The sequence below is a fragment of the Mobula birostris genome, chromosome 21 (genome assembly GCF_030028105.1).
Source record: "Mobula birostris isolate sMobBir1 chromosome 21, sMobBir1.hap1, whole genome shotgun sequence".
NCBI classification, from domain to species: domain Eukaryota; kingdom Metazoa; phylum Chordata; class Chondrichthyes; order Myliobatiformes; family Myliobatidae; genus Mobula; species Mobula birostris.
In genome coordinates this window covers 38,146,282-38,158,843 of record NC_092390.1, presented here as the reverse complement: position 1 = coordinate 38,158,843, position 12,562 = coordinate 38,146,282, and the positions used below count along the sequence as shown (strand labels likewise).

The 12,562-nt window shown below is 40.5% G+C and overlaps 1 protein-coding gene across 4 annotated transcripts in view; it reads right to left on the bottom strand.

The window, feature by feature from the left end:
• LOC140185737 (myoferlin-like) overlaps window positions 1–12,562 on the bottom strand; it is a 267,873-nt gene that overhangs the window by 115,622 nt on the left and 139,689 nt on the right. For 3 of the 4 annotated variants that reach the window (XM_072239327.1, XM_072239328.1, XM_072239330.1), the window contains one exon: window positions 10,401–10,499. In XM_072239327.1, the coding sequence (XP_072095428.1) occupies window positions 10,401–10,499 (99 nt within the window). Of the gene's footprint in view, window positions 1–10,400; window positions 10,500–11,124; window positions 11,134–12,562 lie in introns of all 4 variants that reach the window. The other variant, XM_072239329.1, reaches the window with a different exon arrangement.

Sequence of the window (12,562 nt, the reverse complement as noted above, 5' to 3'; positions counted from 1 at the left end):
ATAGATGTGCTTTGTGAAAACAAAGAAAGAAAGAATGACTGGACTATTCCATTGCAAGTGAACCAAAACAATATTCCGTTTAAACTTGATACTGGAGCACAAGTAAATGTTCTTGCAGAATCTGCGTTTAATGCATTAAAGCCTAGACCAAAGTTACAACAGACAAATATAAAAGTGACTGGGTATTCAGGTGCAGACACTCCAGTTAAAGGAACATGTGTGGCAAAAGTATCACACAAAAATATGGTGCACATGCTTTCATTTGCAGTGGTGCCAAAGAATGTACAGTCAATACTGGGTCTATCTGCCTGTGAGAGACTGAAATTGGTGAAAAGAGATTTAGTCCTGGACAGTGATACAGAGTTAGAATACAGTGGACAGAGGTCAAACTTGCCAGTACAGTACAACACGGATCTGAAGCCAAAGAGTGACAAGAATCAGTATCCAACTGGAGAAGTGAAAACGCAAGTGAAGGAATTGAGAAGTTTTATTGAAATGAAGTCTCAGCATAAAAAAGATTACACAGTTAATGAATGAATTGCAATTTCTTCTCAAATACCTCAGAAAGAGTTTCAGAGTTTCAATTAACTGATGCAGACCAGTCAACACATGAAAATAACAACGAAATACAAGTGTATGAACCAGTTAGAAGGTCTACTTGTGTTCGTAAACCCCAGAGAGACTGAGACATGAAAAATTATGCTTTTGTTTTGATTAATGTTGCTAATTGTTATTCTTTTTAAGGAAAGGAAGATGGGGTTATATCACGTGTAAGAACGTGATTGGACAGGGTTTGGACCATGTGCAGAAATGACAGAATGATCTCGAAACTGTATGGTGAAAACGTGGTTGATGTTTGCTGTTGTAAACAAAAGTTCTAGTTTTAATTCTTCCCGAATATGGTTTGCTCTTAGTAACCCATGGTACGTATAAAGAACTCAACAGAGGGAGGCAGAGAGGCTCAGGTTATGGAGCTTTTTAAATTAGAACTGAGGGTATGACTATGTTGAATGTCAAGCTAGATTCAATAAACAGCAGCGTGACTCAAGTAATTACTCATGTCCAGGAGACCCAAGTCCAAGTGGAGAGGCAGTGAGACTGCACCCATTAGGCAAATTGCCGCTCTTCCTTGCTAAGGCAAGAGTTAATTCTAGCCATGACCAACCTCTCAAAGCACCTCGTCACAGTAGATGTAAGCACCATCGGGTGATAGTTGCTGAGCAGCTCACCCTGCTCTTGTAAGGCATTATGATTGGCGCCATTTTGAAACAGGTGGACACCTTCGACTGTAGCACTGGGAGACTGATAATGTCCTTGAACACTCCTGCCAATTGGTTGGTACAAGTTTTCAGAGCCCCACAAGGTGCACCATCAGGGCTTGATGCTGTGCGAGTGTTCACCCTCTTGAACGATGTTCTGATGCTGTTGTTCTGAGACAGAGATCACAAGGTCACCAGATGCTGCAGAGATTCCAATGGACATAGTCTTATTCTCCCTTTCAAAGCATGCAAGGCGTTGCGCTCGTACGGAAGTGAAGCATCACTGCTGTTCATATTAGGCTTTGCTTTGTAGGAAGTACTGGCCTGCAAATCCTGCTGGAGCTGATGTGCATCTGATCCCCTCTGTAACCTCAACCAAACTGTTCTTTCACGCTTAAGGTAGCCTTCTATAGGTTATACCTGGACTACTTGTATAATTCTGGATCTCTGGTCTTGAATGCCACAGTTCTAGTTCTTAGAAGACTAAGAATTTCCTGGTTTATCCATGGCTTTTGATTTGGGTATGTCCAGTATGTTTTCTAAGGCACACCCTCACCAACACAGGTCTTGATGAAGTCAATGACAACTATGGCGTATTCATTCAGACTCAAGGATGAATCTCTGACTAATGTCCAGTCCACTGACTCAAAGCAGTCCTGTAAGCACTCCTCCACCGCCCTTGACTGTACCTTCTCGGTCATAGCACTGGTGTTGCAGCTTAGTCTCTCCCTGTGCTGGAAGTAGAAGATCAGACTTTCCAAAGAGTGGGAATGGCACTGCGCAATAAGTGTGCTTGATGGTGGTGTAACAGTGGTCAAGTGTGTTGGTTCCTCTAATTCTATAGGTGATACGTTGGTGGTAGTTGTTCAGAGACATCCTCAAGCTGGCCGGGTTGAAATCTCCTGCAAAGATAGGGAAGGCATCAGGTGACACAGTTGTGTGTCTGTTACGTTGCTCAGTTCCTCCATAGTTTGGATGAGGTGGAGTGTATGGTGCTACCAGGGTGATGGCAGAAAACTCCCATGGCAGATGAAATGGACAGCATTTGACTGCTAGATGTTCCAGGTCGGGTGAGCAGGACTGAGACAGAACTGCCATGTTTGTGTACCACAATGAGTTAAATCATTAAGCATTCTCAACTTCCTATGCCTTTAAGAGACTGAGCTGTCCTGTCTTTGCGAAGAATGGCGAAGTCATCGAGCTGCAGCGCTGTGTCCAAAACGGCAAAGGATAGCCATGTTTCTGTGAAGCAAAGTACACTACAGTCCTTGATATCCCTCATACACAGCAATCTTACTCTGAGGTCCAGCAGGATAGTTCGGAGCAGAGGTCTGAAGGCTCTGCATCTCAATTGAGCTTTTAGATCACTGTAGCATCCCTGCTTTCACGTTCTTTAAGGGAAACTGCACTCGCAACTAGAGTCTACTGTTCGAGGTTGGTCAACTTAGAGTAGCAATACAGTTTTTAGACATCTTAAGGTGACGCTGCTTACTGAAGTACCAATGGCAGTGACTGTGGATTTTAGCTGCAGCAGTGATAAATGGGAATATCTGATGGTTCCTATTAGAGTTGCACACAAAGAGTCACTAATTAATGGCACCATCTTACCATGAAGTTTACTTGAAAACATGCTCCTACCTTAACCTCCGGTGAGGAATGCCTCAGTTCAAAGTTCAAAGTAAATATATTATTGAAGTATATAAATATCATATACTACCCTGAGATTCATTTTCTTATGGACATTCACAGTAAATACAAAGAAACACAACAGAATCAAAAAAAACTGCACACAACAAAGATGGACAAACAACCAATATGCAAAAACAAAAAGGAAGCAACAAAATAATAATAATCGCATAAATAAATGAAAAATATTGCATACATGAATCATAGAGACCTTGAGAGTTCAGCATTGTGGTTTTTGTGAACTTATCCACTCTGATTCAAGAGCCTGAAGGTTGAGGGGTAATAACTGTTCCTGAATCTGCTGGTGTGGGACACAGGGTTCCTGTACCTCTTTCCTTACGGCAGTAGTGAGAAGAGAGCATGGCCTGGGCGGTGGGGCTCCTTGATGATGGATGCTGCTTCCCTGCAACAGTGCTCCATGTAGATGCACACAATGGTGGAGTGTGCTGTATCCACTGCTTTTTGTAGGCTTTTCCATTGTTATTTCCAAATTAGGCCATGACGCAAACATTTGGTTATATTCTCCATCACATATCTGTAGAAGTTTGTCAAAGTTTTAGATGATGTGCAGGATCTTCGCAAACTTCTAAGAAAGCAGATGTGCTGTCATGCCTTCTCGGTAATGTCATAAACATGCTGGACCCAGGACAGATCATCGGAAATGACAGCACCAAGGAATTAAAGTTGCTGACTTTCTCCACCTCCGATTCCCCCGATGAGGACTGGCTGATGGGCCGGTTTCCTCCTCCTGTAGTCAGTAATCCGCTCCTTGGTCTTGCTAACATTGAGTAAAAGGTTATTGTTGTGGCAGCACACAGCCAGGTAAGTGAACAGCCAATGAAATGGCATCTGCTGTTGAGCTGTTGTGACAGGAGGCAAATTGAGTGGATCCAAGTTGCTCCTCGCACAGGAGTCGAAATGCTTCTTCGCCATCTTCTCACAGCACTACAATGGATGTAAATGCTTCTGGACGATAGTCATTGAGGCAGGTTATCACATTCAAAGCTCCAACCAAACCCACACAACACCTGTCCCAGCATCATTCCAGGCTGTTGTGGCTGATCTGTATCATAGTTCAGCTTCTGTACACAAGGCTAGGAGGAAACTTGTGTCCTATTCACAATGAAAAATGACCTTTTCTACCTCTATTTTGCAGAGGAGGTGGTATAAGTATGTGAATGTCATCTTCGCAAAGTTATTCTCCTCTGCTCTACCCATACTTCATAGGGCATCGTCCAGACCCATTAAGCTCCATCTTCAATGATACAAAGACAAGAGAAGTCCAATACTTATCAAACTTATATTCCAGTCTACAGCACCTCCTGCTTACATATCCTTACTGTGAGCATTTAAGGATGAGAACAATGTGAAGGATGGGCATTATCTGATTGGGGGCATTTGATTCTATAAATGTAGTCCTTACAGGGTTGCAAGCAGGATGCTCCTTTTGCTGGGGAGTTAACTATATATTAACTCTACCAAAGGTTAGATTAATTAATCTGATAACCGATATGTGGTTTGCTCTGTCATGCAACCCCATTCTGCATTATTTATAGGTAAGTGCCCAGACTCTGCATTTGCTTCTCTGGTAAGGTTAGTGAAAATTCTGCTAACTGATCCTTTACTCAATGCAATAAGTGCACATCTCCTTGAGATAACAACTAGCAACAGTGTATCCTCACTTCAGTAACTACTTAGCATATCTATTACACAACCTTTTTCCAGCACAGAGTGACATAACTGCTGTGCAAATGATTGCAATGAAAGACAGTGCTCTCTAAATCTTTCATTGATGCAAAATTCCTACTCTGTAAAGCTAACACAAGTGGGTAAAGAGCTAGCCGCAAATTGTCAGCTGGAGTCCTGCAGGCTTGCTCATCTCTCCGACTGGGCTATCCACTCAGTGGTCTCAATTAGGTACAAGAGTTACCAACTAAAGTGATGACTGAGGGCATTCCTTTATGTTTCTGGTCTTCTGCTGCTATAGTCCATCCACCTCAAGGTTTGTTGTGTTATGCGTTCAGAGATGTTCTTCTGCACATCACTGTTGTAACACAAAATTATTTGAGTTACTGTCACCTTCCTGCAAGCTTGAACCAGTCTGGCCATTCTCCTCAGACCTCTCTCATTTAGGCATTTTCATCCACAGAACTGTCACTCACTAGATGATTTTTTTTTTTGTTTTGTTTTTTGCACCATTCTCTCCAAATTCAGGAGAAATTTCTGAGAAACACAAACCGTCCCATCTGACACCAGTCATTCCATGGTCAAGGTCACGAAGGTCTCATTTCTTCCCCATTGTGGTGTTTGGTCTGAACAACTGAACCTCTTTACTATATCTGTATGCTTTTATGCTATGAGTTGCTGCCATGTGATTGGCTGACTAGATATTTGCATTAACGAGGTATACCGGTGTACCTAATAAAGTGGCCACTGAATGTATATTTCCGTTGACCAATTCTTGGGGTATAATCTTGAAGCAACTAGATCAAGACCTCACCCTACACCTACATGTCAGCCACCCTTACTCCAAAAGTAGGATTTTAAGCTTTGTCATAATTCGAAGATAATTAACCAGATTTTCACGCCAGCAATTTCGACATCAACTTATTGTAAACACCTTTGGAAAGCTGTTCATTAAATAGAAGCTTATTGCCACCCAGCAACAAACAGGCGGAGTCAGAATGACTTCTTAAGAGCTGTGAGAGGGAAGTTAGCTCCTGATTTTGAACAACTCTGACTATCTAAACAGAGGGAAGCATAATGATAGTTTTCTTAATGTATATTTTGGAAAATGACTGAATATCATCCTAGAAATATATTGATCTCATTTAAAAGAAGAAACATTCTTACAGGCTAAGTTAAAGTTAATTGACCTTGAGGTTGTAGTATAGCTTCATACATTAACAACTGAGTATTTGTCTTAGTGAAGCAGAGGTCTGCTTTGCACCTCCAATCTTTCATACTTCAATTCTCTAGGCATATTTTGTTAAAGGTGTAACTTTATATTCATTTAATGGTTTTTCTGGGTTTTTTTTTTTAGCTAAATACTTGATTTTGTTCTACCATCTGCAATTACTGGCTCATCAAATGGCAATGAAACCTATCGAATGGTGAAAGCCCTTGATTGTGTGGATGTGGAGAGAAAGTTCCCTATAGTGGGGGGAGTCTAAGACCAGAGAACACAGCTTCAAAACAGAGGTGCATCCTTTCAGAACAGAAATGAGGAAGAATTTCTTTAGCTAGAGAGTGATGGATCTGTGGAATTCTTCGCCCCAGGCAGCTGTGGAAGCCAAGTCTTTATGTATATTTAAGGCAGAGGTTGATTGATTCTTGATTGGTCAGGGCATGAGGGGATAGGGGGAGAAGGCAGGACATTGGGGATGAAAGGAAAATTGGATCAGCCATGAAGTGGCAGAGCAGACTTGATGGGCCAAATGGCCTAATTCTGCTCCTACATCTTATGGTCTTGTGATTTAATCCTCACAACAATGCAGAAAAGCTTTGTTTTAAATGCATAGCATTTAACAGAAGGGAACAACAAGTTCTTGGACATGAACATATTTGCATTTCAAAATTCAAAGTAACTTTATTATCAAAGCACATATTCAACCCTGAGGTTCATTTTCCTGCTGGCATACTCAATAAATCCGTAATAGAATAATGACCATAATAGAATCAATGAAAGACTGCATCAACTTGGGCAATCAACCAGTGTGCAAAAGACAACATACTGTGCAAAAAGAAACAATAACGATAATAATTAAATAAATATCGAAAACGTGAGATGAAATGTCCCTGAAGTGAGTGCATAGATTGTGGGAACATTTCAAATGAAATTGAGTGAAGTTACCCACTTTGGTTCAATAGGCTAATACTTGAGGGGTATTAACTGTTCCTGAACCTGGTGGCACGAGTCCCAAGGCTCCTGTACCTTCCCCCAAATGGTAGCAGTGAGAGGAGAGCATATTCTAGGTGGTGATGGTCACTGATGATAAATGCTGCTTTCCTGCGACAACTCTGTACTCGATGATGATGAGGAGGGCTTTACCCACAATGGACTGAGCTGCATCCACCACACTTCGCAGGATTTTCCGTTCAAGGGCATTGGTGTTTCCGTACCAGGTGGTGATGCAGCCAGTCAATATCCTCTCCAGTACACATCTATAGAAGTTGGTTTTTTTAAAGATTATGAGGACGCTCAGTCCTCGTTTATTGTCATTTAGAAATGCATGCATTAAAAAAAATGACACAACGTTCATCCAGAATGATATCACAAGAAAACACAGGACAAACCAAGTCTAACACTGACAAAACCACATAATTATAACATATAGTTACAACAGTGCAAAGCAGTACCATAATTTGATAAAGAGCAGACCATGGGCACGGTAAAAAGAATGTCCTGATAGATTCATCGTCTCATGCAGACGGTAGAAGGGAGAAACTCTCCCTGCCATGAACCTCCAAGTGCCGCCAACTTGCCAATGCAGCACCATTGGAAGCACCTGACCGCAGCGGACTCTGAGTCCGTCCAAAAACTTCGAGCCTCCGACAGAGCCTCTCCGAGCACCATCCTGTGCCGAGCGCTTTGACCCCGTCCCGGCCGCCAAGCAACAAGCAAAGCCAAGGACTCGGGACCTTCTCCTCCGGAGATTCTGGACCACACAGTAGCAGCAGCAGCAAAGCAGACATTTCAGAGCTTTCACCAGATGTTCCTCCGTGCTCTCACATCTGTCTCCATCAAATCAGGATTGTGCACAGCACCCTACTTGACAAATAACAGACATCACCACCGGAGTGGCCGCTGCGAGCTGTGTCACGCCGCCATCTTCTCCTCCCGTTTTAGATGTCGTGCTAAATCTTTACAAACTCTGAAGTAGAGGCAATATTGTGCTTTCTTCATAACTGAACTTGCGTGCTGGGCCCAGGATAGATGCTTTGAAATAATAACACAGAGGAATTTAAAACTGCTGACCCTCTCCATCTCTGATCCTCCAATCGGGACGGGCTCATGGACCTCTGGTTTCCTCCTCCTGAAGTCAATAATCAGCTCCTTCGTCTTGTTGACATTGAGTAAGAGGTTGTTGTGGCATCACTCAGCCAGGTTTTCAATCCCCCCTCCTATATGCTGATTCTTCATCTTAGGCCTACAACAGTGGTGTCATCAGCAAACTTAAATATAGCATAGGAGCTGTGCTTAGACACACAATCATAAGTGTAAAACGAGTAGAGCAGGGGACTAAGCACACAGCTTGTGGTGCACCTGTGCTGATGGAGATTGTGGAGGAGATGTTGTTGCCAATCCAAACTGACTGAGGTCTACAAGTGAGGAAATCGAGGATCCAATTGCACAAGGAGGTATTGAGGCCAAGGTCTTGAAGCTTACTGATTTAGTTTTGACGGGATGATGGTATTGAATGCTGAACTGTAGTCAATTCAGAGCAATCAGGGTTGACTGAAGAGCCAGTGAGATGGCACCTGCTGTGCTAGACTAATTGGAGCGGATCAAAGTCACTTCTCATGCAGGAGTTGATATGTTTCATCACCAACCTCTCAAATCACTTCATTACTATGGATGTAAGGACTGCTGGACAATAGTCTTTGAGGCAGGTTACCATGCTTGTTGGGCACTGGTATATTTGAAGTCTCAGAATTAAAAACTTATTCCAATCAGAAAATTAATGCAATTTGGATGCTACAGGTTCAAAGAAAGCTATGGCACAAAGCAAGTAGATTATTTCAAAAAGAAATCAGAAATCATTATAAAAATAGAGGATTCTGGTTAATTTGGACAGTGGTTAATTGAGGCAGCTGCTTCTTTAGGAAATTCTTTAAAAGCAGAAACTAATCAAGAAAATAGCTGGGATTCCCTTTGTTTATTTGGGACACTAAGCAGCTTAATTGGACAGGAGACTGCTGTCGAACAGTTTCTAACTAGCATTAGTAATATGCACTTATGTGGCCATTAGACACTACACTGTGCTTGGAGTGAACAGTTTTTAAATAGTGGCAGTTGTGTGTGCTTGTGTTATGTAATCAATTTGGGCCAATGACACCTATTCAAAAAAGCAGTGATATTTGATAATCTTGTTTTTTTTAATCTCGACTTAAAAAAATTCAGCCACTTGCCAAGATGCCACAAAAATATTTGACACCAGCCAAAAAAATTACCCAATTTGACCAAATTAAAAGCCAAATTGTTTTGTCAATAACTATCACGATACTAATAAATAATTAGTACTGGTGGTGTTCTAATTTGTTCTGTATTTCATTCAAATACATTATTTGTAACTCAAATTAAACAGTTGTTTGTCTTTTTTTTATACCTTTTTAACTATTTCCATGAAACTTTGGCTAATTGGGGCAAAATGTACTGGTCCCAATGTGCCCAGTTAACCAGAATTGAATGTACTACAGTGTTGCAAAAGTTCAACACAGCACCTACAGGGGAAAACAACTTGTTTTTGTCAAAGCTCAAGATACAGCTTTAAATATGAAAAAAAAATTCAGGAGTATAAGAATACATGTTTACAATAGACAATAGGTGCAGGAGGAGGCCATTCAGCCCTTCGAGCCAGCACCACCATTCACTGTGATCATGGCTGATCATCCACAATCAGTACCCTTTTCCTGCCTTCTCCCCATATCCCTTCACTCCCTATCTTTAAGAGCTCTAACTCTTTCTTGAAAGAATCCAGAGAATTGACCTCCACTGCCTTCCGAAGCAGAGCATTCCACAGAACCACAACCCTCTGTGTGAAAAAGTTTTTCCTCAACTCCGTTCTAAATTGTCTACCTCTTATTCTTAAACTGTGGCCTCTGGTTCTGGACTCCCCCAACATCGGGAACATGTTTCCTGCCTCTAGCATGTCCAATCCCTTAATAACCTTATATGTTTACCAGTGTTAGGAAGGACACATTTTACTATCCTTATTTGTCGTCCAATACTGTAAATGGGTAATATTGCTTCTATAACCAGGTTGTATACATTCTTCTGAAAGGTAGTCTGGATGGAGGCACTATGCTCCTACTTACCTCCATGTTGTGACCCTGGTTTTGCATCTTGTTTCCAGTTATGATCATAAAATTATTTTTTCCACAAATTGTTATTTCAATTATGAAGTTCCTACTTACTTTCCTGGGAAATGTGAGGAATGGAATTTTAAACAATTCCAAATTGCAGGAAACCAGATGATTTTGCTGAAGTGGAGGGAAGTTGTAAGGAATCAGTGATCAACCTTTATCTCGAAACTTACCTCTGACTTTCTTTTTTGGCAAAAAGAAACTAGGTTTAAGACATACTTGAGAAACAAATCTGTGCATCTTTTGCTGCATTTGGTTTGTACTTCTAATATTTAATCTATCAAAGGGAGTCATTGCGAAAATCAAAAAACATTTGAAAGCTATATTGTAAAACCCTGCAATCCCAACCAAAGCACCAAACAAAATTACCTTCAGTGTATCATATCCTTTCTGAAGATATTTGCCAGATCGATCAGGTTCTCCTGAAGATGCATAAAACTTGCTCCACCAATCGATCGATTCATCCTTCTATATTAAAGAAATCAACTCTCCAGAAAATTAATACATTAAAAGACATGCAACAGCCACAAACTGGTAATTCTATTGTCATATGTACCTAGATACAGTGGAAAATGTCTCGCATAGTGTCTATATAGGTTAATTCATCACAGCATAGAGGTAGTGAAAGGTAAACCAATAACAAGGGTGCAGAATGAAGTGTTACAGTAGAGATTGAGGGCTGTGTAGGTAGATAGTAAAGTGCAGCGTCACAATTAAGACCAGTTATTTGGGCCTTGGCGGTGCCACCACTGACTTACGGTATCTACTGCAAATGGGCTCATGTGAAACTCTAACAGCTTGCCAACATTCAGGTGGACAGGATTCTGACTAAGGATTGAACATTGATGTGGAACAAAGAGATGAAAAGAGAAGGGAGGAAATGAGGCAGAAGGGGCAGATGTCACAATGGTCATCTTCATTACTGATGTCCACTTCAATACAGCTTACAGGTGAGGACAACCCATACCTTTCTCAATACACACAGACCAAAGTAAATAGGAACAGAACGTCAACTCGTTTCTCGGCCCCACATCTCAAATCAACCTGTCACTGCACTGCACCGTTACAGGTATAACACTAAAATGCAACTTACCTGAGCAGTCTGGTCACAGCACCAGATGATTTATCAATACCACAATTGGGAAATAAAAAGAGGAAGGGAAAATTAAGTGATCAGAATATTAAACAAATGTTACAATTTCAAACAGGCAACATGCACTTCTAAGCAGAAAAGAATAATCAAAAAATTCCCTGTACCAGGAAGAGAGATCATCATTGTGAATAACCACCTCATTCTCACCAGAAGATTCCTAAAGCATTGCTTTATTACATACCTCATCAGGATGATAAACCACTGAACACAGAATAATTGACACCATTACATGTCAAACATTGCACTATCATACAATGCAAAGGCCAATAGATTAAAGTTTTAAAACTTTGATTAACACTTTTCTTCTTTCAAACTTTGGATTCAAGTTCAAAATTATCAAATAAATAAATGGAGATCCTGGCATAAAAGTATGTAATAAACATGCGGTGTTAGTACAACCTTTAATGAACTGAAAAAGGAAATTCTTTAAGAATACAACCCTGTGTATGAACATGCGCTGGATTTTGCTGAATTGTTTAATGAACAGAAATTATCACCCAATTTATAGCTTTACTCCACATCTAAGATTTTATTCCAAGATTATATTCCCGCCAATGGTATCTAAAGACCTTATTTTTAAAAAAAAATCAGCCTACACAGTCTTCACTATGCTTTTAGATCCACAGCATTATTAGTATGTCGTGTATTTTCATATCATTTGTTTCACTATACAGCACTAAAGAACATACCTGAGAAGAACACAAAACAGACAACCCTACAGAATTTTTCATTAATGGATTCCATCTTAAATTGTGATGGAAGTATTTTATTAACGCTGTGAAGTTTAAGATAGCCCTTGATAGGGCCACTTGTCTCAGACTCAATCTGCCGACTGTGTAGGCTTGTATAAGAAAAGCGGTGTCTTTATTGAATCAATGATTTTAATTACTGTATGCAAGTGAGATTTGGGAGTAGCGTTTCATCTGTTACAGTAGCAAAGCTTTCAAACAAAGGTTATTTACTGCAAAGGAGCAACATCTGCCAATAACTAGCTTTCTGTAGGTCTCCTAGCATTAATTCAGAGTGAACTGTTGCATTCCAAATGCAAATACAAATTGAAATTTATGAGCAAAATATTCATAAATAGAAAAATAAGGGCTATGGGGAACCCCAGGTAATTTCTAAAGTAAGTACATGTTTGGCACAGCAAGTGGGCTGAAGGGCCTGTATTGTGCTGTAGGTTTTCTATGTTTCTATAAATTGGGATCTGCTTTCACTAAAATAAGATTTACAGTGGATTTAGAGTGAATATAAAATAGATTGGAATTCTTACATGGAAAAACAGCATCAGCATGAAAAAAAATCTAAACAAATTAGTAACACTTTATTCCCTGCTTTATATTGTTACATGATGTTCAGTATTTCTGAGGAAAATATA